The sequence below is a fragment of the Trachemys scripta genome, chromosome 17 (genome assembly GCF_013100865.1).
Source record: "Trachemys scripta elegans isolate TJP31775 chromosome 17, CAS_Tse_1.0, whole genome shotgun sequence".
Classification (NCBI taxonomy): Eukaryota; Metazoa; Chordata; order Testudines; family Emydidae; genus Trachemys; species Trachemys scripta.
This window is the reverse complement of record NC_048314.1, coordinates 1933488-1959137: the sequence shown is the minus strand read 5'-3', so window position 1 is coordinate 1959137 and position 25650 is coordinate 1933488. Positions and strand designations below refer to the sequence as shown.

The 25650-nt window shown below is 55.2% G+C and overlaps 2 protein-coding genes across 2 annotated transcripts in view; both read left to right on the top strand.

The window, feature by feature from the left end:
* Positions 1 to 23695, top strand: TPRN (taperin). Its single transcript, XM_034793274.1, has 4 exons — positions 1 to 1944; positions 20151 to 20340; positions 20956 to 21086; positions 21859 to 23695. The coding sequence occupies exons 1-4, from the start codon at positions 19 to 21 to the stop codon at positions 21919 to 21921; spliced, it is 2310 nt and encodes a 769-aa protein (XP_034649165.1). The 5' UTR covers positions 1 to 18; the 3' UTR covers positions 21922 to 23695.
* ANAPC2 (anaphase promoting complex subunit 2) overlaps positions 21999 to 25650 on the top strand; it is a 35052-nt gene continuing 31400 nt past the window's right edge. Inside the window, exon 1 of the mRNA XM_034793273.1 lies at positions 21999 to 22149. Within this exon, the coding sequence (XP_034649164.1) occupies positions 22087 to 22149 (63 nt within the window). The 5' untranslated portion in view covers positions 21999 to 22086. The remainder of the gene's footprint in view (positions 22150 to 25650) is intronic.

Sequence of the window (25650 nt, the reverse complement as noted above, 5' to 3'; positions counted from 1 at the left end):
CCCCGGGCCGCGCGCACCATGGAGCCGCCGCTCTCCTCGCCCGCCGGGCCGGCGCTGCCCGTGTGGAAGCGGGAGATCCTGGAGCGGAAGCGGGCCAAGCTGGCGGGGCCGCCGGCGGGCGGGGAGGGGGAGCCGGAGCCGGGCGGCGGGGGCGCGGCGGGCCCGGCGCCCCGGGAGGAGCGGCTGGTGCTGGCCGACAGCCTGGGCCCGCTGCGCGAGAACCCCTTCATGCGGCTGGAGAGCGAGCGGCGGCGGCTGCGGCAGGGGCTGCCCGGGGGCGGGCGGCGGGGCGCGGGGCCCCTGCAGGAGCTGCTGGAGCTGTACAGCGCCGTGCCCGGCATCCGCACCATCCGCGCCGACAACATCCTCATCATCGAGTCCCAGCCCGACGCCGCCGCCTGCTTCGCGGCCGGGGAGGGCGCCCGGGACACGCCGCCTGCCGCCTCGCCGCGGGGCCGCGACCCGCTCCGGGACCTGCTGGCCCGCCAGGGCTCGGCGCTCACCGAGATCCGCGCCGCCCAGGTCTTCGTCTACGAGCCGGTCGAGCCCGGCCAGGCCGGCAGGGTCAGCCGCCTGCTGCAGAAGTTTGACCAGTGGCCGCGGGGCCGGCGGCGTCGGAGCAGGGACGCGGAGCCCCCGGTGCCCAACTCCCCTGGCAGCCCCCCAGCCCGGCCGGTCCCGGACTCCTCGGCCAGCGCCAGCGCCGCCGCCTCCCGGCCGGTCCCGGGCTCCCCGGTCAAAGTTGCAGCCCCCCAGCGGGTCCCGGTCCCCCTGGGCAGCCCTCCAAACCGGCGGGCCCCGGGCTCCCCAGTCAGCACCGCTGCCCCCCGGCCGGTCCCTCCGGCCAGCCCTCCAAACCGGCGGGCCCCGGGCTCCCCAGTCAGCACTGCTGTACCCCAGCCAGTCCTGGGCTCCACGGGCACCTCCCAGGCCTACGGCTTTCTGCACAAGATCGGCTCCAACTCCTTCACTGTCACTCCCCGGGGTCTCCGGCCAGGCAGCTGTGCCCCACTCACCAATGGCCCCTTGGAGCACAGTGCCGGCCCCTTGGAGCACAGTGCCAGCCCAGGGGGCAGGAGCCCGCATGCTAAGGTGCCTCCGGTGCCATCGCCAAGCGTTTCCCTTGCCAGAGACAACACGAGGCCAAAGCCAGAGAGGAGTGAAGAGATCCAGCCACCCCAATCCAGTGCCACCCCCAGTCCTCTCCAGCCGCTCTCTGCATCTTTCCTCAGGGACGGAGGCTCCTTTGAGATCCACCCAGCCCCCAAACCAGACCTGGCCGCCATCCCTGCCCATGATTTCCAAGCGCAGGCCCTGGCCAATCTGCGCCTGAACTCACGGAACTCCTTCCTCTTTGTGCCCCGCCGTGGCGGGGGGCAGTGTCTGACAGAGCCTGCAGGGGCCTTGTCACCCTTGAAGCCTGAGTGTGAGCAACAGGGGGAGCCCATAACCCCCCCACAGGCCCCTCAAGAGCTCTCTGTGCCTGTGACTTACATTGATGATGATATTGTGGAGCTGAACGCTGGGGGCCTGTCCCAGGAGATGGGCCCAGATGCAGGACTGAAGGACTCGGAGCAGCCCCAAGAAGCTACCTCAGCCCTGGGGATGGAGGCTTCTGCTATACCCCTGTACAGACCCCACCCTGCCGCCTCTGCCCTGCAGCAGAGAAGCGGCAATACGTTCACCATAGTGCCCAAAAGGAAGCCACCCAACTCTGGGGTGGAGGTCGACAGTGGAGCCAGCAGAGCCCGGCAATCAGAAGAGGAAGATAATGAGGAAAACAGAAGCAAGGGCAAAACCTTGGGGAGCCCTGATGCGCCCCAACTGGATCTTGGGCCATTGGGTAAAAAGCGCTACCCCACCGTGAATGAGATAGAGGTGATCGGCGGCTACCTGTCCCTGGAGAGGTCCTGCATGAGCAAGATGGGCTGTCACCGCAAAAAGGTAACCTGATGGGAGCGCCAAGGGCGGCTCTGCTCGGAAAAGTGACTCCATGCCTTCCCCATGTGTATCAGGCTCATGGTCCCAGCTGCTGTGCGTGTGCTTGGTAGGAAGGCAACAAAAGTGGTAACGGCTTCTGCTCCTGTTAGCCTTGTGAAGCCAGCACAGCCCTTGGGAGACTGAGAAGGGTTTTGTTCCATTCCGTACATCCTCAGAATGGGAGACGGCCCTCGGGGTGTGCTGCAGTCACTTTTCAGAGCAAGGCTGCGTTTCAGATGTTGTCATTTAAACCGAACAAATTGAGAACGTTCACGGGAATGAGTAGAAAGTGAGATGTCAGATGGCTAGGGGGGGTTGAACCTAACTTTTTTTTTCCAGTCCTGCATGCTGTGCCTAATGTGCACTATAGCACTGCACTTCCCTCCACGTGCTCGCTACCTAGCTGCTGTTCTGTGTAATGAGGCGACATAAACTTGGCTTCTTGTCTGAGTTAATGAGGTCTTGTGTGGCCCTACTAATCCCTGAGCCACTAACAAGGCAGAGCTTGTGGGATGTCAGCAGCAGCTTAACTCCTCTTGAAATGAGACCCCCGTGCCTTTTGTTTAGGCTGGAATCTGTGTACAGCTCTGAATAACGCCAAGAAATACACATGCCAGCCTGGACTGCTGTCAAATGGCTTTGAAAGCCATAGTGACTGCCAGATCGTCTCACCGGTTGGGAGCTGACTTTGCTCTTGTGGGGCTGGGATTCAGAATCGTGCTTTGTGCATATTTATGCTAGTGTAACAGGCATAGTTCTATTGATATAATAGTCTACATGGAGGAGCAGGCTTGAATTGTTACAGCATCTAATACTGAAAGACATTGTTGTATTGCCTAGTAAAGAGTTTATAATGTCACTGACTTCTAGGTTTGAAACATGACACCAAATGTCTTTTGTCTTTATCAAACCAAAGTGGGAATTACAGCAGGAATACATCGCGCTAGCCAAACCTCTAACCCTAACTCAGACTTGGAGGGAAATAGTCCACAGGGTGGCCCAAGCAGGTGTAGTATTTAGAGGAAACTTCTGAACTGGATAAATTGAATGTGGAAAGTTAGCTAGGGAGTACAGCAGCTTTGATATTTGTCACTGTTTAATGTTCATTGTGCTGGACAGCATACAGTGGCACAAACTTATCAGCTTACAGAAGACTTAGGAACTTCAAAGAGACCTAACAAAGTTAGATGAATGGACAGCAGGATGACATGAAACTCACTGTTGATAAATGCAAAGTAACATGTACTGGAGGGAATAACCTGAACTACCCAGACACAGAGCTAGAGTCTAAATTAACAACTCAGTGAATAGCTCTGCTTAATGGACAGTGGCAGTCAAAAAAGCAAACTAGTTGATGTATAAAACATGATAGAAAATGATACCTAAAGGCAATGTAATATTCTCAGAAGTCAATAATGTGGAATGTTTTCTGTAAAGTAAGCTTACACTTGGTTGAGATCACCCTGCTGCAAATGTTTTAGTAGAGGCAAGAGTAGTCAATAGGTGGACCACAGGCCAAATCGGGACTGCCAGATGCTTTTGAACAGTCCCCAAAATCTTTTTATTTACTTATTATTTTCTCTGGAGTCTGGACCTTGACCAAGAAATTTGGACCTTGACAAAAAATAGTTGACTACCCCTGCCCTGAGGGGTCACGACCCCCAGTTTGAGAACCCATGAATTAGAGGATGAGGGTGGGTACGTTAGAGATGGTGATAAAATTGATGAGGCCAAGAGAGACTTACTTATGGTTAGAGACGGACAAGACTGGGACTGCAGAAGAGAAGAATAAAGGGGTCATGAAAGGGGCATAAAACAAAGCATAGGTGAGAGGGTCAATCAGGCACTCCAGTTTACCCTTTCCTAATACAGGAACAAAGGGACATTTGGTGAAATTGAAAGGGAATACATTTATACCAGGAAATAACTTTCATAATACATAGCTAGCCTGTGGAACTCACTACCGCAATACAGTATAGAAACAAAGCGTGTCCAAGGACTTGGAAAAGGACTGGGTACTTGTATGGATAATGAGAACCGCCAGGGATAACTTTAATATTATAAACTCTCCTGCTTCATGACAGAAGCTAACCAATATCTGACAGAAGCTAACCAGTATCAGAAATTTTCCCTGTGGACAAGCTATTTCATAATCTCTCCCCCCCCCCCCCCCCGGGGGGTCTTTGACACCTTCCTCTGAAGCATTTGCTGCTAGCCACAGTCAGACAGGATACACGGCTGTACAGCCCACTGATCGGGACTGGTCATTCCTGTGTTCCTGTGAACGTATGTGGTGTCTAGATCTTGGAGGTTTCGGCTGTTGACAGTCTGTCAGTGAGTTTTGGCTCCTTGCTTTTGATGACTACAAACCATCAGTGTATCTGAACAAGAGCAAACCCACGTCTCTGCTGCTAACTTACCAGTAAGGAGGTTGCTCACAAGACATTTGGGTCAACTTTATCATTTGCAGTTTATGGAAGAACAATTTATTTCTTCAGATGCTTAAGCTCCATTCCTCGGTGCCACCCATAAACATTGACAAAGGACTGGATGTAGCTAGATCCGCCTGAGCTCACACCCTGCTTACTAGGGAAGGGGGGAAATGTGCTTTGCGCTGTGCCCAGGAGGTTAACAAATCCAAGCTGTGGCTGCTGCAAGCCCCCTGCCAGCAGCTCCTTCTCATTTCTGTTGAAGGAGCGCAGCATCTCTGATCTCAGCTCTGGCAGTGTATTACAGGGGGAAGAGGGCAGTCAGCACCTCGTGTACCAGTAGATTCCTCACCGGGGCTATGGGGAGCTGTATTTTCTTGGTTCTTGCTGCTTTTTCAGGTGTCCTGGTTTTTCATGGACTGTAAAAGCAGTAGGAAATAAAGAATCAGCTTAGCTGCTGCTTCTGGAGGCCACACAGCTACATAGGAGTCAATCGGAGTCACCTTGGGGGCTGGCGCAAGAAGGGCGGCATTGTGTACAAGGAGAGAGGCCTGAGCAGGGGAGAGGAACAGAGCAGTTAGCAGCGAGAGATGTTTTTTTACCACGTTAAAAATCCCCAGATATGTTCCCAGCATTCCCCTCGCACGTAAGCAACCACTGTTGCTGCTGCAGGGCTGGTACTCTTCATTCAGAGTGGTGAAGGTTGGGGGTGGTGGTGTAGACTATGGAGAGGTTGGAGAACCCTGGATTATAGACCAGAGATCTATAGATAGACACAAAAGCCCACACGGCTGCTCTCTCATGGTTAGAGGACAGGTTGCCTTTCTTGGCAGTAGTTTGGTTCCATGCCTAGCATGCGCCTTCTCTTTCTGGTCCCTGTAGTGCTTTGAACACATCATAGATCTGCACTGTGTGTCACTGGTGCCTGTGGTAAGCATTCCTTGGCACCATGGGCATGCATGTTTGCATGCCCAGTGTCGTATCTTCTCCCTTTGTAGGAACTTACAGACTGATCAAATTGCCTCTTGATTTTTTCTTAGATCTTGAGCTCTCTAAGCCTCTCATTGTCTTGTGGATCTTGAATCATTTTTGTAGCTCTTAGCACGCTTTCCCGTTTTTCAACACACTAGAAGTAAGGCTACATTTTAGTCACGGATATTTTTAGTAAAAATCATGAACAGGTCACGGGCAGTAAACAAAAATTCACGGCCCATGACCTGCCCATGACTTTTACTATATACCCCTAACTAAAACTGGGGTGGGGGGCCACGGGTGCTCTGCGGGGAATGGTCCGGGAGTGCCATGGGTGCTGGGGGAGGTGGCCCGGGACCCTGCGGGTGTTGCAGGGGAGGACAGTGGCCTGGGACCCCCACTGGTGCTGGAGGGCGTGGAGGGTTGGCAGGGCTGGCAGGGGCTCCGGGTGTCCCTGCAGCTCCTAAGCAGCGGAGGGGCCAGGGGGCTCCACAAGCGCCGGCTGCGCAGCTCCCATTGGCTGGGAACCACAGCCAATGGGAGTTGCAGGGGAAGGGCCTGCAGGCGCCTGCGTGCCCTTCCGTCTACGAGCTGCAGGGCCATGCCAGTGGCAGCTGGGGAGCCCCCCCACCCTAAGGTAAGTGCCGCCTGCACCTCCCAACCTCTAGCCCTCAGCCCCCTCTCACGCATACCCAAACTGCTGCTGCTGGCCCAGGGCTACCCAAGCTGGGTAGTCCCTGAGCCAGCACCAACCGCTGCAGAAGTCAGAGAGGTCACAGAATCCGAGACTTCCGTGAGAGACTTGCAGCCTTAACTATAAGGAATGGGCACTAGGCCTGGACGTGGAATGCAGGTAAAGTGACTTCCTTTTTAACAACTTATAATAGTCTTGATCACAGTGAAATTCTGCTTTTCCAGTGAATGGTTTGTGTAGGGAAAGTCCTTCTCCAGGAGAGGAGCCTCTCTCTGTGACTTTGAAGTCATACATTTTTCCTGGTAAACGTGCCCTTCCGTGTGTCAGTTGTTGGCCATACGATCTGATGGAGCTGTTTGTTTCGTGTTCTGCTTAGCTTAATGAGTGATACTGAAACCGTAAGAATGGGGCCTGCATTACTGTGCCCGCTGTGGAATGTGCAGACACAGCCATGGATGTGCAGAATGCATAGAATCTCAACAGCCTGTTTCCTGCTCTGACGCATTTTACAGCCAGATGTGTGATTAGCTGATCTCATTCCACTTGCTGGCTGCTGGGAGACTGAGTACCCTTCCTTGTTGCCACGCTGTCATCCATACCCAAAGATGGCCGAGTGCAGTGCTCAGCTGAGAATTTAGATGACTGGACCAGGACCACCCTTTCTCTTCCTGCCCCAGACCTGGAGGGGGGTGGGGGGAGAAGAAATTTACTCTGGGGCTTGTTTATCTGCCGTTCTGTTTCTCTTCTCCTGATTCTATAGAGCTTGTTCCCCTGAAATAAAGGCTGAGGCCTTCAGGTGGCTGAGATGACCCTACAATAACAAATGTGGCATTTTGGGTGCCACCTATGTGCAGGATCTGGCACACGCGAGTTGTTTCCTGTTCCTATGCAAGGGTCCTTTAGGCCTTACCCAGGTAGTTCCAAAGTACAGCAAACGCTTTTAGAGCTGGATGCTTCAACCCCACTTGGCTCTACTTGAGCCCTTATGGCTTTAGGATGCAATCTAGCAAAGTGCAACATGGCAAGTGTACTCCATCTGAAACCACCAGTCGGGCTGTCTGCTCATACAGCCGGTATGGTGAGGAGCAGACTGTGTGTGCTGACAGAGAGAGGAATTAACTAACTTGATTATTCTGGCAGGCTGGGGGCCGGAGGCTTGTGTGGTGTTCTCCTGTCCTTAACAGGTGGCTAGTCCTTTCAGTATAGGGTGTCTCTGCATGCCCTGGGCCTAGAAGTGGTACAAGGACCTACCAGGATATCAGGCTGTTGAGAGAATGGCAGCTTCAGGAGGGAGAGCTGGGCTTCGCTGCAGGGTGTGGACCCGCTGGGCTTTGCAGGGAAGGGAGGGATATTGAATATCAAATGCCTAGGAGATGGGGGAGGGGGGGGGTGTAAAATCTATCCCCAGTGAGCTCATGTGACCCAGTCTCTCTCTGAGGCTGGTCATCTGCCAAAGCCAAGATACAAATCTAGGTTTCTCTCTAGCACCTGATCGTTGTCATGTCTGTGCTAGTTGGCAGCAAGGATTGCAGGCTGCTTAAGAAAGGGGGAGGCCTCTGTGGGAGGGGGATGCTAGTCTTGGTTTGAAGCCTTCCTTTTTCCTCTGGCTGCGAGGCGGCCTGTAGGTCGTGGTGTAGAACCTGCTGGGTGTTCGGAGGTTTGTGTCTCCAGGTCTGGAGCTGCACCCTGAGTCTTCGGAGGTGACTGATCCCAGTGAGCATCCAGTGCTCAGGGGTACTGTTGGAGAGCCTGTCCCTAGCTCTGCACCGGGCCATTTGAGGCTTGGTAAGTGATGAGCAGGACTCAGAGGGCTGGAGAGCCAGCAGAGGTCTCCGCATTAGTGTGACTTGCTCGGTTCTGCTTTGCGGAGCTTGCGGCATTGGATGAGTTGTAGCCAGGTACAGATACAAAAGTGAGCTCCTTCAGCTATGAAACTATCTAAAGCCAGTGCTTTCCTGCTACTGCGTGTGAAGGGCCCTTCTTGGAGATCGTCTCCCTGCCGACATGCATGCCACATTCCAACCTGCTGCGCTGCTTAAAGCGTGGCATGCAGATATCCATTTAGAACTAAAAGGCTCTTCAACAAAAATGCTCCCCTTCATGGAATGAGGAACAAGGATTTTAAGGACCATGCCATGTAACCCTGCTTAGCGCAGGTCTGCACAACGGTTCTTCGACAGTCAGTCTGCCCTGCAATTGCTCTACCACAGCGGTTCTCAAACTGTGGGTTGCAACCTCATTTCAATGGGGTCGACAGGGCTGGCGTTAGACTTACTGGGGCCAAAGCCCGAGCCCCACTGCCTGGGCAGCCAGGCTTAGGCTTGGGCCCTCCTGCCCAGGGCGTCGGGGCTCGGGTGGGTTTAGGCTTCGGTCCCTTTTCCCGGGGCCGTGCAGTAATTTTTGTTGTCAGAAGAGGGTTGTGGTGCAATGAAGTTTGAGAACCGCTGCTCTACCAGGTACCCCCAGCAGAACGGAATCAGTGGGATATGCGGGAGCTGTCGTGCTGGCAGCCACAAACCTCGAAGCACTGTTGTGCAGACCTGCTCTGAGCAGAGTTACGTGACATGGTCCTTAAAATACTGGTGGCCTCCTGGAGTCCTTCCTGCAGCTTGTAACGCCAGTGGAGCTGAACTGTTGGTAGCAGTGTCGGCAAATTGTTCCCTCCAGCCGTAGTGTACGCGTCCTCCTCTTCATGATGGAGCCTCACTGAGGGCGATATGAAATGTGACTAGCATAGTGCGGCTGCCCCAGGAACGGATTCCGGCCATTGCTCTGCTGCCTTGCACGCTCCAGTAAAGCGGACTACGGTTCCTGTTACTGCTGGGCAGAACACACCTACCGCCTGCCGGGACAAGGCTGTCATACACCCCAGGGCAAGAAGTGGATTGTAAAGCGGAGTGACAAATGGGCTCTGTGGTCAAAGTCCTGTTTCAGGAGAGATCCAGCCCCGGGTGGGCAGACTCCCGCTTTGCTGATCTCTATCATCTTAGCCAGTAACACCAGCTGTGGGTGTGTAACTGCAGTGTAGACACACTGAGTGCCTTTCCAGACCCGAAGAAGCGCTCGGCGTAGCTCGAAAGCTTCTCTCTCACCCAGAAAAGTGATTACCTCACCCGCCTCGTCCCTCCTAGTCAGTTGGGAGCCAGATGCCTTCTCGCAGGAGCAGCCGCTCTCCCCACTCTGAGAGAAGGGAGAGTTCCTCACACAGGCACCGTGCTGCAAACCACAGCCAGCCCCTGGCTCTTGGGCCTAGGGCGCAGTGGGAGCAGTGCATTCTGCCTTGGTTGACTTGGAGGCCGGAGAGGAGAGGAAAGGGGGTATGTTGCTGTACTAGCTCCCCTCTGCCGGAAGGAGGGTTGCTGCAGCCCCGGGAGTAGTCTTGGGAAAACACTTCCTATAAAGGGCCCCTCTAATAAAGAGGAATTAAGATGACTCTGCATTCTATAAGAAGGGCTATTACCCCTGATCTGCCCACAATCCCCTTCTCTCTGCCTATTGCCCCCCCCCCCCCATGAGGAGCTGTTATACAGACCAGGAGGCCTCTCTTTCGCTCGGGCAACTTATGATGGTCACTGTGGCTCAGCAAGACCCTGAGGCAAGAGCTGGCTTTGAGTGGGGATTGAATCCCTGCATTGGCATGAGTGCAGGCAAGTAGGAACCTCTTCCTTGCCATCTGCGCATGTAGGAAACAAAGGCAGAGGTTCGACAGAACCCATAGTTCTTACGTCAGCAAAGAAAACCTGACTGTAACTGCTGGAGAGCTGTCTTAGTCTGCAGCTAGCTCCAGTGCATTGCTGCTGGTCAGCCTCTACAGGTGCGGCAGGGTGAACACTGACCTATTGAAAAACGACCGTTATAAAAGCCAAATTCCTGCTCCTGTGCAGTGGGATAAGGACATGCCACTAAGCTGCGGTATAATCCCTGGGCGGGCTGCATGTGTGTGGTTAGCTGTTCCTGGAGAAGTGAAACCTTTATCTTTACCCAGGATCTCCCCCAAGACATCTGGTACGGCTGATAAAGACAGTTTGAATCAATGAGATTCCCGGTCTGCTCTCAGTCCTTTCGATTTGTATTGGGCTTGCCACAGGGGAGTGCCATCCTCTTGTCCGAGCGCTATTAGCCTGCAGTCATCTGAGCGAGACCTCTCGAAGGTTCTGTGCTGAGACACAAAGCTAGATTTCATAAGCAAACGCCTCAAGAAAACCGTATGGCTCGCGGTTGAAGCAGCAGGTCTGAGGACACACCTGGGACCTTCCAATGCAACTTGGGAGACTCATTGGCTTCCTCATTAGGGAAGCATCTTTTTGTTTCTTTGTAGAACAAACATCCAACATATCGATTCTGGAAACTCTCCAGTGAGGTTATTCCATTCATGCCGCTCTCTAAACCTCTCTCTTTTTTGTTTGTTTTTTTTTGAAGGAACCCTCTTTCAAAATGCCAAGAGACAGGCACCTATCTCCTTCAGTTCTGAAAACTAGGAGAAGCTCCTCTACAGGATAGGAAGGGGATTCTGTTCCCAGTATTTCCTAGAACACAGGAGGCCTCTATTCTATTCTAGGTCTGAGAAGGCTCAGGCTCGTCTGTAGATTAAAGGTTAGAATGGTGACCCTCTTAGTCTTCTTTGCTGTAAAGGAGCCGTTTGGGGTGGTCTGCCTCATGGTTGTGTTCTTCCTCCTATCCATCAGCCCAGCACACATGGAGTACCTCAGACTGCTCCACAAGCCAGGATCCTTCTTTACCGGTACAGAGATCGCCACTTCAGCCTGTCTATGGCATCAAGAGTCTTGGCTTGTCCGCACTTGGAAGTTCATTTGGATTAACCTAGCGTGTGAAGTTATAGTGCCATAGTTATTCCAGAATAACTCCATGTGTGGACAGGCTCCTGGCCAGGATAGCAGTTCACTCTGCCCTGCTCTCTCTGCATTTGGATGAGATCTGTTTGGAAGTGGGGAAAGGAGGTGTGTTTGTGTGTTTGTTTGTGTGTTTGTGCAATTTGTAGACATTAGCTACATTAAACGGGTAAGTTACTAACTCAGCTGCCAGAGGCACTGGTGCAGTTTCCTGTCTGCAGGGGCGTGAAGTCATTCTCCTGAGGTGTGGTGAATAGCTACACTGCCACACACGAGTAACAAACTCCACTTGCCCGATGGAGCTGTGAGGCTGTTGGAACACAGCCTGGGCTGATAATGGGGGAGTGCTGAGTTCTGGAGGAACTCTACTTCCTGATGCCCTCAATGTCTCTCCTTGCGTTGTCTCTTCTCACCAGGAATTTGAAACTCTTCCCTTACATGGAGTTTAATATTTCGAGTCCGGGTGCCTTCCTCCCATCTGCCATGTGCTTCAGTGTATTGATTACACAGAGCAGCTTTGTGGCTTGGCTTTGTAAGGGGAGATTCTCTTGTTGAGCAGCATGGTATGGGAACTGGTGTCTGATCCGACAGAACTCTCCTCTGCCAGCAGCCAAGCGCCCCCTGGCATGCTAGCCAGTGTAAATCTTGGGGTTACTCTGTGCAGGTAGAGACACTGACACTCAACTGAGGGGGCAAAAGAGTGTTAGTCACTGAACAGAAGTTGCTCTTGTGGGATGGCATCATAGTAGTCTAGCATGGAGTAACTAACTTCACACTCCCACCTTCCCTGCCTCAGCAAAGCGTACAGGAAAATGCTTGTTGACCAGCATTACTGGCAAAATAATCCAGGAAGAGGATTGCAGGGCCCTAGAATGGCTGCTGGAGATGCAGTCCTAGTGATGCAATCTGTAACCTGTGATGGTAGAACCGGTTCCAGGCTCCCCTATCCCCACATTACTGTGGGCTTCCGCCAGCGAAGACATGGAGTCGGCTTTCTTAAATCTAGAATGAGATTGAACCATCTGTCCTGTCTTCTGTGTTTTAAACTGGAAGGGTTTAAATCTTGTGACAGCTGTTCTTAGATCCCCCTTCTAGTTGGGCAAAACTCCTCTTTCCAAGATGGAGGAGGGCTATAATCTGGATGGCTCTCCTGGGACCATTGCAAATGCCCTGCTACCACAGGGCTGCTGCTAGGGATGTAAAACTCCCAGCTTCTCCAAGGCTGTTCCAGGCTTCCATAGATGAGGTTCTGTCAGCACTTGGCTGCTCTATAATCACCTGTCACAGTAACATAACCTCCCTGATGCCTTCTGACAAGTAACCCCGGGAGGACTAGCCTCAGTGTCTCTAGTCTGCATGAAAACCTTCTTGGCATATGTTATGGAGTCCCAGGGTCTGGTCTATACCCCAGCCTCATAACCAGTCTCTTGAGTGACCTGTTTAGTATGCTGGGTCCCCAGGACCCGGGAACTTCCACAGGGGTAGGCCTAGGGTCTCCAAGACTGGGCCTTCGGCACCAGCAATCCCTGTCTCTCTGTGGCTCTCTGCAGCGAATCCGGCCCAACAAGGCTCCTGCTGGAGGCTTGTACTGTGCTCCTTCCAGGTGCAGTGCTCTCAGGGAGTATTTACCATGACACAGGCAGCCTTTTCAAAACCAAGGTACCCGTTTGTTAGTCACCTGGCTACATAATGTGACAGGCACAGAGAGGCAGAGGTTAAGTCATAGTCCACCCTGGCAAACCTGTGCCATGGTGAACCGGCCAAGCTGTGCTGGACTCCATCTCTTGCTCTCTTCCTTGTCGGTCTTCTCGGGGTTTTCTGCTGTTAGGTGTGGCTGGGTCACTCATTGGTTGTGTTCGTCTTGCTGGATGCTCTGTTGATTTGGGATCTGTTTCAGCTAGTTGGTTTGTGACCCCATTCAGTCCCTCCAGACAGCCAGATAACACCCCCAGACCTCCTGCCAGCTGCGCTGTTTGAGCAGGAAACTTAAAACTTTTTTCCACAATGCAAAGTGCAGAGGGAAACTGAGGCACGCCTAGGATTCCTACAGATACTTCAGAAAATTCTCATTTTGTCACAGGTTCCTGTGCGATTCACAATGGGACTGCATTGTCCCTAGCTGTGGAGCAAGTAGGTGGTGTGGCTGGCTAGTGCCAGTGAAGGCTCCCATGTAGTGACATGCCCACACATATAGAGCTGTCTGTTCTGAGATGCTTTGTTCTAGGGTGTGGCGCCTGCCCTTGCTCTGTCACGCGTTGCCGTCCAGCTGGCAGGAGCTGACAAAGATTTGAAGTGGAAGAATTTGGATCAGTACCTCCCCCTTTGGCTGTGTTTGTACTGCATATCTGAACAGTCTGGAGCCCTGTCGATCTGCAGGAGAGGGCCTAGTAGGGGGATAGGTGCGGAAAGCCAGGCTGGGATCGTGGTGGTATCTGGACTTTCCATGACAAACTCCTTCCCCTGCAAAAAGCCCAAGTAACAGAATACACTCCCCTGCTGCCCAGCTCTGAGATAATTGACAGCTCTCACTGCAGCCCTGCTTGTGAGGCTGAGTCACTGCTCTGCTTAGCACTGGGCCAGGTGGGTGAGGTGGTGTCTTTTATTGGACTTATCGTTTATCTTTATCTTTTATTATTCTGTGGGCGAGAGACACGAGCTTTCCAGCTTACGCAGAACCGACACGGCCACACCACTGCTCAGCACCGGCAGTTCAGGTGAGGTATCGTGGCTCCCTGCCTGTGGAGAAGCATGTCCCATCCTGCATCCCATCCCTGGACTAGTAGCTCTAAACGAGCTGACTATATTTCAAAGCAACCCTAAAGCTTCTTCAGAGGTGGGAAGCTTGATCTCCTGAAGGGCTGGCCTGCTTCAGAGCAGCCACTAGTTGTCCCGGGTTAGACTTGGATTCCGAATCCCGTATGGAGCTGTGAGATGTATTAAACTCGCAGGACGTTCCATTTTGTGCCGCCCATGCGGTGGACTGGGGCTTGGGCAGGGCTGCTGTGACACGCCCTGCCTGGAATTAACACACGTGTGGCTGGTTCTCTGGTGCGCTCGCCCGTTCAGCACTGCCCCAAACCAGGGGGCTGGATTTCTTCATAGATTAAAAATGGTTGTTATGCTGCCTGCAGGCACAACCTACGCCCCCCTTGGGATCAGACTGCTCTGTTCTCAGTACTTTGGAAACCTTGGCAAGTAAACAGGTTACTTGCCATGGATACCAACATCACATGGCTTACCAGCACTGTGTGCCTCCCTGAGAGCCCGGCCTCATTCTCAGCACTCAGTGGGGGACGGCTTCCATCCCTGGGTGAAGCATTAATGCTCAGACCTGTTTCTGTGTAGGACATGGAGTTTGTGGCATAGGTCTGGGTAAAGCAATTGGTGAAATGAAACATTGAGATGTCAGCACCTGCAGTTAAGATAGAAGAGTAGCACTTGAGTCAGCTACACCAGCTGTGGAGCGCCATTCTGCTCCCTTCCCGTAATGGCACCTCAGCAATGGGGGTCTCGCAGCTGAAGTGCACAGACTGGTAAGCTCCTGTGACTAGGAGTACGTTTGCCCTTGGGAATAAAATTCTCCTCTGAAGCAAGCTGGCTGCTGGTGCCTTTGGACTTTGCTTCTGAAGCCTGCGTATCCCAGGCAGAGGCTAGCTAGAGGCTTTCCGTTGTGATTCCACAACCTAGAACCCGCTTCCTGCGTCACTGCTGTGTGAACACCTTATGAAGAATGTGAGACGTTCTCCCCCAGCCCCAAGTGTTCTTCCACCTTTCCTGGGGGTGGAAGGCTCTGAGATAACCCTGCATGGACGCTCCCTTTTTTCTTTCTAGCCATAATGTAGCCATCATGGGCAAACTGCAGAAGAATAACTTTATTGCTAGACACCTGCGGCGGGGGGGAGAGATCAAACTGTTCTTGAAATACTGTCTGCAGCTCCCAGTTTAGCAAATAGACTTACGGTCTCTGCTTTAGAAGGCCCAGTACAATTCCGGGGGCCGGCAGAGCTTGTAAACTAGTGTCATCTCTGCTCTGTGCACCAAGCGTGCTGCCCACTCCAGCCTCGCGAGTACTCACGGTACAGTGCCGTGCTGGCTGAGTGCTACCCACAATGGGGAGCTGCGCAGAGGGCTCCCCTTTTGGAGAAGCCAGTAACGGGGTCAGGGTTGTCTCTTGCTCTCCTCTGTTTAGTCCTGTTTCCTTGAGCAGCAGCTGGAATGCGCTGAGCACAGGCAGGCTGCCTTGGCCGCTATTGCCAATAGGGAACTCCCACCTCGTCCCGACTCTTCGCTTCTCTTCAGGGTCCCAGAGACTCCGGCTTGCTCATTCCACCGGCTTGACACACGGCCCTGTCTGTGAGAGCCCGTTAGGAGCACATGGAGCCTCTTGGCCTACAGAGGTGAGCTTGAATCTTAACCTCCCCTATCCCCAGTGACTTTCTGGGGGGCCACGCTTCCCATGGAGTTTGTCCTGCTCACTGCCCTTCCATAACCAGCATGTGGGCAGGAATCCAACGCCCTGTGTTGGAGGAAGGTCAAAGCGGCTGCCAAAATGCTGCTCAGCTGGCCAGAAGCAGAAACATGTTGCAACAAGGGAAAGTCCCAAGTCTGGTAATGACTCCCTGGAGCCTATGGTGTGAATGCAGGTGCCTGGGGAAGTCATTCTGCTCTTAGTCCTTAAGGGTGACTGTCCGGCCCTGGCCCACAGGCTGCTTGCATGTGTGTACAGTGAGTGTGACAGGAATGCGGTACTAGTGAGTGCCTAGTATTCCCTCAACCCCATCTTCCACGTACTGGCCGCTGTTTCCCCTAGGTCAGTAACCCTTCTGAACCCCGGTAAGGCTTTCCCCCAGCGGAATCAGCCCTACCGTTCCGTGATCCTAATGGTAAAGGGCCCCACTGCCACCAGCTCCATAGAGCTCCCTAATACCACCTGCTTCCTGGAGGATCTGAGTGTCCACCCAGTCACCAGTATAGCAGTGTCCCTGCAATCCATCTGAGGACTGCCGCACCACAGGCCTGTATCTCAGCAGTTCTCGCAAATGAAGCCGTGGCAGGGCGAGTGTAGCGCTGGGGTGGGAAGCAGCAAATGAAGCCAGGTGCTGCTGGTGTGTTTGGCGATTGCCTCGCCTAACTGGTAGGGCTGTGAGGGGTGATTGGAAGCAGCTCTCTGAGCGCCGGATTCGTTGGTGGTTGAAGGTTCTGGCACTCACCCCTCCTCATCTGGAAATTAACCGGGTGCCCTGGCCAAACTCCAACTCTGAGCATTGGGCTGACAAACTTCCTCTCCTTGCAGCTGGGTTAGTGCTCTCTGCTCTCAGTTGGGTGGGGGAGCGTTGCTCTGTGCTGCTCGCGGGCGGGAGGAGGAAAGCGTGTGTCTGAGGGACGCCGGGGGGCAAGGTTCAGTATTCCGTCGGGATCTCATGGATTAACTGAGCTGGGGGCGGGGCTTAGGGAATACACTGGGAACTGAATGAGTTTGTTTACGCTAGCGCTGTTCGCGGGTAAGCAGCTGCAGCTCCAAGCCCAGTCCTGCCCCGTGAGGCCATTGTTCTGCATGGGTGGCTCAGAGCGTCTCCCCTCTAACCCCCGCTGAGCCCCTCCATAACATGGCTCGTTCGCAGTGCGTTGCTAGTCACCCTGCGTGCTGGTAATGAACACTAGTGAGGTGGCATCACGGAGACCCTGTCTGGGTGGAGGTGTCTCACTGTGGGGTAACTGCATTGTCTGTTACCTGGAGCCAGCCCCGAATGCAGGTGGGCTGCACCTGTCCCAGGCAGGGCTTACAGCGGGGCTGGGTCAGGCGGTAACATGGCAGTTGGCTGGGGCCGCCTGCCCACACCAGGGGTGTGGTGTGCACCATCCTAGGTGGGCTCCAGTGCAGGAAGAGAGGAACCCCCAGGCTACCCAACCAAAGGCTGGCCAGCACCATTCACCCTGTCTGTCACTAGGGCTCAGCTCCGAGGTGAAGGGGAACCAGTCCGCCCAGTGTCCAGTCCAGGCAGTCCTGCCTGACGCTCCTGCCCACCCCCAGCCTCAAGGCGTCTCAGGAAATCTTCATGTTCTGCTGCTCTCCGCTTACTTCTTGGGTTCTGCTCTCCGCATGAAGCCGCTGCCCCCCTGCGCTACTTACTGCTCCTCGCCTAATGTCTAGGGTGCCCCCGAGATGACACCCTTGTGTGCCCCAGGAACAGCTCCGGGTCCCAGGAGTGCTGCAGCTGTGGGTGTTTCTGGCCACTGTTTTCTCTCTTCTCAGTGTTCTTCATGCCACTTAGGGCACCTTACAGTCTTGCACGAAGTGGCTTGGCACCTTGGCTAGTCTGTCTGCAGCTGTTCTTTCGACATGGAATTATAATCGGATTTGTTCAGTTGCCTTCCTCCAGGGTCTGCCCCTTCCAACAGAATCGGAGTCCCTCTGTCCTTGCCAGCTCCAGGTTAACCGCTGGAGACTGGCACCTCTCGTCCCCTTGGGATCTGGCATGTTCAGGAGCAACGCTGGCCAAGCCTCAGGTGCTAACTCACTGGATCTGTAAGCAGCCCGTGCAGAGCAGCTGGATTGTGGGGTCGGGCTCCGGAGCGTCTGAGGATCACTGAACCCAAATGTGGGATGGAAAATGCCCGGCTCCAGGCCAATGCAGGATTGTTCTGGAGCACAGCTCCTAGTGTGGGAACTGTGGGACCCCGCCGTGCTATCCTGGATCTACTCAGGCCATCTAGGCAGTCTCCTGCCACTGCCAATGGCCAAGTCCTGCAGCAGGAGGGTTCCCATCCCTTCCCAAACATCTGCTTGTCACAACTGGCTGAATGTCAATAGCAGATGTTTTATTCTAGCTCCCTCCTTCTCCCATGCCCAGTCTGAGGCCATCTGGTCCCTGCTCAGGGCCTCCTTTAGCACACCTGTTTACAATTGCTGTTTGTGCCTGGGGAGACTGGGTACGTGTTGATGGTTAGCACTGGGACCAGGCCTAAGTAGCCTCATGATGCCAGACACCAAGGCCATCCCTTCTCCTTCAACACCTGCAGCACCTCCCCCTTCAGCCCCAGGGTCCGGGGGTCACAGTCAGCTCTTTTGGGCAGCTGTGATTCCTGGGGTGTAGAGCGAGGTGGGGGGGTTCCCCAGTGGACAAAGAGCTGGTGGGTTTGGTTCTGACCTCACCGCTCCACAGCCCTGGGTGCAGGTGGCATGTTGGGGTGCAGGGGGGCACATCAGACGTGGAAGGGGCAGCGGCTGTTGCAGGCTGTGCTCCAACTATCCCCAGCAGGAGTGGGGTCCCCAGGGGACTGACGGCAGCTAGTGCGGGTTAGGGTAACCCCCAGGCTGCCCTGCCCGGGGCTGGGGCAGAGAATCGGGAACTGGAACTGCTGGTTGGTCTCACCTCTCCCGGCGGCTGCAGGGGGCGAGGAGCCATCCAGCGCTGGAGGCTGCCCTAGGGTCAGGCAGAGCCAGTCAAGCCCTGCCCGGCTCTCCCTGGGGCTCCTTCAGCCCAGCAGCTGATGGAGCAGCCGGGGGTTATCCTAACCTGCACTACCTGGGGGGAGCTGCTGAGCAGCTGCAGTAGGGAAGGGGCAACAGGTGCTGGGGGCGCTCCCGGCCCATATCTGAGCTGCCCCGGGGCTGAGGGGGGGCACTGCCCCCCCCCCCCCAGTAGCTACGGAGATGATTAAAACACTTCCACTTAGAAATCTGAGTGCAGCTGGGGAGCCCGTCCTTGTGGCCAGTCTCCTGGCAGGTTGGAGTCCGGACACGGCCCTGCTCACCTCGAATGGCGAGCGGTGATGGAATCTCGCGATCAGCTGACGCCTGCTGTGCTTCCAGAGTGGCATATACCACGTAGCTTCCAAAGGGGCAGAGCCTCTGCTGGGCGCGCTAGCCAGGGCAGCCTGCCCTCCGTGGAGTGGGCCCTCCTGCTACCGCAGCTGGAAGGTGCTTTCTCCATTCTCAGACCTTGCTGGGAAGATGCAGGCATCTCGTGCTGGCTCAGGCTAAGAACAGGAAGGGCAAGGCTGGTGTCGGGAGGAAAGTGGGGTGCCAGCCTATCGCCTGCTCTTCCTGGCTAGCAGTAAGGTCCCTTCCTTGCCCCCATGGCTGCTATGATTAGGGCAGGGGGAGCCAGCCCTGCAGCGGGTCTCACTGGGTCCTAGCCATCAGTTTGGCCGTGCAGGAGCTGCCAGCCTTCCCTTGGAGACCCCTGCTGGCTCCGGGCAAGGGCCGTGTTGGGCTCTGATTGCAAAGGATGTGGGCCGTTTCCCCCATTGCTCACTGGGCTGGCAGAGCCAGGGAGCTCCTCAGCCTGTGGTTGGACAGGCCTGTGGTGCCTCAGCTGCCACTTTGGGGGCAGGGAGGGTGAGAAGGGGGGGAGACCGGTACCGTTTGGTGGGTGTTACCCTGGGGCTCTGTTCATGGATGGGTCCATTTCCAGCCTTGCTGTGGGTCCTGCACGTGATGGGGCAGTTGAGTGCCTGGGCGGAGACGAGGGTCCCACACTCTGAAGTCCCAGTGGTGGATTGCCCTGGATGTGCATTTCCATCGTGCTGGCAGTTGCCGTGAGAAGGGGTTGAGGGAGCTGTAGCTGTCTCATTCTGGGGTTGCGCTGGGGGTGGCGCTGTGCTATGGGAGCTGATCCCCCTGTGTGTGGGGAGGCACTTCCTGATGTTTGGAGCAGGGGGGCTGTTCCCTTGTGTCCAGGCAGGGCCTGTGGAGGGGGAGTCCCGGATGACTGGGTTGCTGTAGTGCACGCGTGTGAGCCCCCCCCCGGCCAGAGCCTCGCTTGGCAATCTGTAGGGGGAGGGGATGCTCCTTGCAGGGAGCTCTGAAGGTGATGCTGCTTCTGGCTGGGATTTGAAGGTTGGGTTTGACCCAAACCTGTTTGATGCTCTGGGGCCTTAGCTTGCTCTGAGGGCTTCCTCCTTGGCGGTACCGTGACAGGCGAGGAGCCCGAGCTAAGAGCCCCTGGTCCAGGGAAAGGGAGCGGGAGGCTCAGGAGGGGACTCTGGGCTGCACGTCCTGCTCCAATTTGCTGTCTGCCATTTAGATAGTGCTGTGAAGCTGGGAGGGTCTGTGGGCGAGTCGGGGGTTGCTCTGTAGGGCAGGAGCATCTTAAACCAGGAGCAAAGTCATAGCGCCTGTCCTGGCACTTTGCTGGCAGCTGGCAGCAGCCCGGCTGAGCTGGGGTGGGTAGTGGCGGCTCTGTGGCCTGGTTTCCAATGACTCTCCTCGCTATTCTCCAGATGAAGATCTCTTTCAATGAGACAAGCCTGCAGACCACGTTTGAGTACCCTTCCGAGAGCTCGCTGGTGGAGGAGGAGGAGGAGGAGGAAGAGTCTGCCTCAGAAGTGGAGGACGAGGAGGAGGACAAGCCCTCTTCCCTGTTCATTCCACGCCCGACCTGCACCATGCACGCCAACGTGCCCAGCTCAGGTGAGTCGGGCAATCTGTCGCCAGCGTGTTCCTGCTCCACACCTGCCTACGGACGGGCTGAGCTCGGAATGCTGGTGCTTGGGGACTTACCAGGGTTTAGGCAGCACCCACTTGGTGTAGGCGCTCTGCAGCCAACCCAGCAGGACTGACCCCACTCCCAGATCAAGGCAGGTTTGGGGAACAGCAATAGGCAAATGGCTGCAGGGCTCCTGAATTCCCTGTGGGCAGCGTGGCGGAAGTGGGTGTTAAAAGGAATTTAATGTGGACAAGGCCCAAATAGGGGGAGGGGAGTCCCAAGCTCCTCCCAGTTGAGGGGATTGTGCAGCGTCCGTGCTGGACCTGCTGGCTCCCCCTCTGAGAGTAACTGCAGGGACATCTGCAGAGGGGGCAGCTGCAGCCACCAGAGCCCGGGCAGAAGCTGCTCACCCCACCCTAGGAGCCCAGGCCTCCACTAGCCCCCAAATGACCCCCTGGCAGTGAATCCTCTTCCCGTGTGCAGCAGGCTGGGCCGGACCCAGACCCCCGTGGCCCAGAGGAAATCCCCCTTTTGGGAGGGCGGGGGAGCAGCTGGCTGCTGGGGTCCTGCTCTGACGTGTCTGTGTCTCCTCCGTGCAGGTTTCTCCAGCTACACTCCCAAACACTCCGTGGAGTTCAGCAAGTGGCAGGAGCAGGAATACGAGGAGCAGCCTGCCACTGCCGCCGGGCCCCTCCTGAAAGAGGCCAATCCCCCAGGGAACCAGGTCATGGTGAGTTCCGAGCAGAGGTGGGGGGCACGTGGGTCACCTGCCCCCCCCCCCCCCCGATTGCTCAGTCACATTGTGGCGGGGCTGGTGAGCTGTGCTGGGCAGGCAGAGGCAGGATGAACAGCCTTTTGGGGGGAGGGGTGCTGCTTTCCAGGACGGGGAGACTGCGGGTGAGGGGGACGTGACTCACCTGTTCTGGGGTTGTGCCCACCTCCCAATCAGCAGACACGGGTTGTCTCTGGTTCAGAGCAGTGCTTTCCTGAGCCCATTTAGAATCCTAGAGTCAGGGTTGGAAGGGACCTTAGGAGGTATCTAGTCCCACCCCCAGCTCAAAGAAGGACCAATCTCCAGACTGATTTTTTCCCCCCAGCTCCCTAAATGGCCCCCTCAAGGACTGAACTCACAACCCTGGGTTTAGCAGGCCAATGCTCAAACCCCTGAGCTCTCCCTCCCCCTTACTGTGGTCCGGCTCTTGGCCTAGCACTGAAGGAGAGGGGGAAATCCTTCCACGCTGAAACACTGCGTTGTGCAGCGGGGAGCCCACAGCGGAACCAAGGCTCAGATAGGCCAGCAGGTGCTTCCGCTGCAGCCAGTGGCCTCCCGCTGCCTATATGCATAGGGGAGACTAATGCAGCTGCCAGCTTGCGTGCCTTCCTCTGGGGACTTTTAAAGCGCGTTCAGTCTAGAACTGGGGCATGGCCATCGGCCGCTGCCATCCCAAAGCATGGGCACCCCGGCCAGAGACTCGCAAGGTTTCCTCTCTTCTCTCCTGTAGCTTACCCCGGCCGATCAGAGTGGCCTCTCAGACTTCAGCAGTGAGCCTGCCCTGTACTTCTGACTCCTGGGCCATGCCACCTGCAGCACTCCTGCCGAGCAGGGAACCTGGCAGCTTTCCCTGTGTTCTGTTCTCAACGTCCACGGATGCGCTTCGTGGGATGGAGACTTTCTGAAGCACCCAGCCCACTCCACCTTGTCCCAGGTCCTGCTGCCTGCGGGGGACCATATGCCACTGGGCATTCGGGAGAATATTTGCACTGGATTCTGGGGGACACCTACTAGTTCCAAGGTAGCTGACGTGTTCTCCGGTGGCCTTACACATTCCTTCAAGAGCAGCTGCCAATAGACTTCTGAGAGTGACTGAGTAAGAGCAAGTCTCTAGCCCCTGGCTACGGCCAGAGTGGGCTCCAGAAAGGCTTGGAGACTCTCTTCTCAGTGTGGAAAGTCTCTGCTGTGTGAGCACTGAGGGATCTCCAGGGCTGTCCGTGAATCAGGTTAGCAGTTGGACCCATGAAAGCAGCTGTGGTCTGGGAGCTGCGTTGCAACAGGACCCACTGCTGCCGCTTTGGGGTTCGGCTTGGAGGCTGTTGGAGGTTAATAGCTAAGTCCCAGGCCAAGCATATTTCTGGGCCGGATATGCAGCTGTTGTGGAGCCAATGAGTCGGCCTCGTTGGCTGAAAGGGGTGGTGCACACGGGGGGTGAAGCGTGGTAGGAGAATGATCGATAAAAGCTGGAGTGTCCCCAGCCTATAATGCTGGTTTGCTCCCTATGGGCAGCTGGACCTGCATGACTTGGCCCCTTGAAAGAGTTCCCAAGCACTGGCGAGAGCTTTGATCTTCCCTCGCTCAGCTGTTGGTGTCCCAGGCTCTAGGCACTGTCACTCCTGCTGTGGTTTGCCTGTTCGCCACACGGCTGTGGCTGGCTTCTGAACCTGAATGCCATCTGCTGGGCCCAAGACCTGTCCAGTGCCTGTGCTCCCGGCCCCGGAGCAGACCTCAGAGTGGAGAGCTCATCTGCTTTCCAAGGCAAACTGCCCTGTTAAATCTGCACCTGGCCTTTCTCCCTCCTCTGCTCCAACCTGCAAAAGGGCCATTTCTCTGCATTCTTCCTCAGGGGCCTGAACAAGGAGTGTGCTATTTTCTAATTCTCCTTCACTAACTGGTAATGCAAGCCAATACGCAATGCAGCCTGTTGGGCTCGGTCACTGCTGGTGGACACATCTCTAGGACTGTAGACTCAGGGTCAGAATAGCGCTCTCTGTAAAAGACCAATGTTCGTGAACTGAACATTGCTGCTAATGTGACTTGTACTCCTGGGATTAAAGGAAATGTGGCCAGCACAGAGCTGGCCTCTTTGGGTATTGTGGATGGGAGGGCGGTCTCTGAGCCCGCCAGCTCCTCCAAAGGACCAAGCTCCTGTCTTTTTGATTTAAATCTACTGATTTATTTGTTTGTCTGACGGTGTCCAATCAAGTTGTCTGATTGTGTCTGAATGGAAAATCCTTTGTGTACCTTGCACTTGCCTTGATAATAGTGTGTACAAAGCAGAAGGGGAGGGTGTGTCTATGTACCCTCTGGCATTCATGGCCAGACTTTTGGCCGTGCCAGCCCCCTGCCCCCAGTGACCTAGCTGGGAACGGCTACTTCTGAAAACTCAACTGCTCCCCTGATGCTTCGCCAGGTTTGCTGGAGGAGCCCAGTACTTTCCCCCCCCACCCCCTTCTGCCATTGTAACACTTCGTGCTTCCAAATCGGATGAAAGGATCCATGTGACTCCCACGTGTGTTGTTGCCTGGTGATTTGTAGTACTTTGGAATTACAGAAATTCAAAAGAACTTCCTTGGTGGTTTGATAAATGGGATCCAATAAATATCATGGCAGTGAGCCCTCTGTGCTGATGGTTGTCCCTGCTAACCAGTGTGGAGGTGTTCAATGAAATACACACACTGCTGAGATAGGAGCAGGAACCTGAGAAACTCTCTTCAGTCTCAGAAAGGGTATTGGGGAGGGCAGCATAAGCCATTGCCAGTGGGGAGTGGGGGGGGCAGCGGCAAGCCATTTAGGAGAAGAGGAGTGGGAATTCGTAGACTGCACCCTGGTCCAGTTGCCAAACACTAAGCATGCTGATGTGCATGGTAATTAGCCACCTGCTGTGCTGACTGCAATGGACAGCAGAGCCTTTCCCCATAGGCCAGAAGAGCAGAGGAGGGTTTGGGGCAGTTAACGATCATGGGGGGATCTTTGAAGGGGCTGCAGCTTGGAGAGCCTCTAAAGCAGAAAAAGGGCCACCACTCCCCTGGAAAGATCACCAGGCTGGACCTCCAGAGCTGAGTTCAGAGCCCCCTGGTTCCACACCTGCAGCGCAGAGGTTCTGCAGCTGGTGCTGAGAAGGAGTGAGGGATGACAGGTGAGGAAAGGAGCAGATTCCCCTGGCCCAAAGGGGAGAAAAACAGGAACTGTAGTGCTGGCCCAAACCCTGAGCTTGCCTCCTTTGTCACACACCCTCCAACTTTCCCCCGTCTTCTGCTTCCTACACAGTCACTCTTCGGGTGGAAAGGGGAGCCCCACTGAACTGGGGACAGCATAAACCAGTGGTTTTCAAACCGGGGTACATGAGCTCTGGCCAGGGGCTATACAAGAAAAATCCTGTAATGGGGAACACCGCATTTTCTTTAGTAAGACTTGTACCTATGAAGAGAGAGGTCATATGCAGTAACTGTGTTATTTGGAAAGGCGTATGCAGTCTAAAATGTTTGAAAACCACTGGCATAAATCAAAGTGCATTTAATCTGTAGTTACCAGGGGTTCTCAAACTGGAGGTTGGGACCCCTGAGGGGGTCACGAGGTGTCAGCCTCCACCCCAAGCCCCGCTTTGCTTCCAGGATTTATAATGGTGTTAAATATATAAAAAGTGTTTTTAATTGATAAGGAGGGTCACACTCGGGTTTGCTGCGTGAAAGGGGACACCAGGACAAAAGTTTGAGAACCACTGGGCTATAGGGCATGGGAGCGTGTTAGCAGCATTCCTAGTAGCTCACAGATGCTTGGCTGGAACAAGGCAGATCCTTCTGCCATGGACCAAAGGGTGACCCTGTTGAAATCTCGAGGGCGCAGGGAGCTCATTCAAAGGGAACCCCGTCAGGAGGTGCTTTCCTCCTGTTCTGCTGACCAGAGCAGTCCTACCGGAGCCCGTTCCTCGGTGCTAGTCCTTGGAGCTTTCCCTGGAGCTGCAGCTCAGCAAAACCTCCAGCCAGGGGAAGGAAGTTGCTTAGTTGAATTTTAAGTTATTAACGCAGCGAACTGGCCCTGACTCCAGTTCTGACCGTGCCAGGAGCCATGTCAGCCAATCAGCAGTGCTCTGCCATGACTTGCACGCTGCCGTTTTACGGGGACGGCAGGTCCAGTGACTCCAGCCTGGCACGAGTGCTCAGGGCAGCTGCCCAGCTCCTGGCGCACAGATGCACATGGCCAATGTCTTGTTTCAAGGGGGGCCCTGAGGCTACTATACTTAGATTGCGAACCTCTGCTCTAGACTTTTGCTGTGAGACCCTCCTCAATGTGCTGTTAAAAACTCCAGGGCCCAGTGAGGGAGGAGGTAACTCAGAGCTTCAGGCCGGGGGTGGGCCCTCAGGCATAGGCATAGATTGACTTCTGTTTTGGGGGGGCAGGAGCCGGTGGGGCTTGGGCCAGCTCCGCACAGCAGGGTCCAGGGAGCCAGCACCACCGCCACCCCCTGACTCACCTCAGCAGGTCACCAACTCTGGGCTGTGTGTGGTGGGGGTTCAGCTCA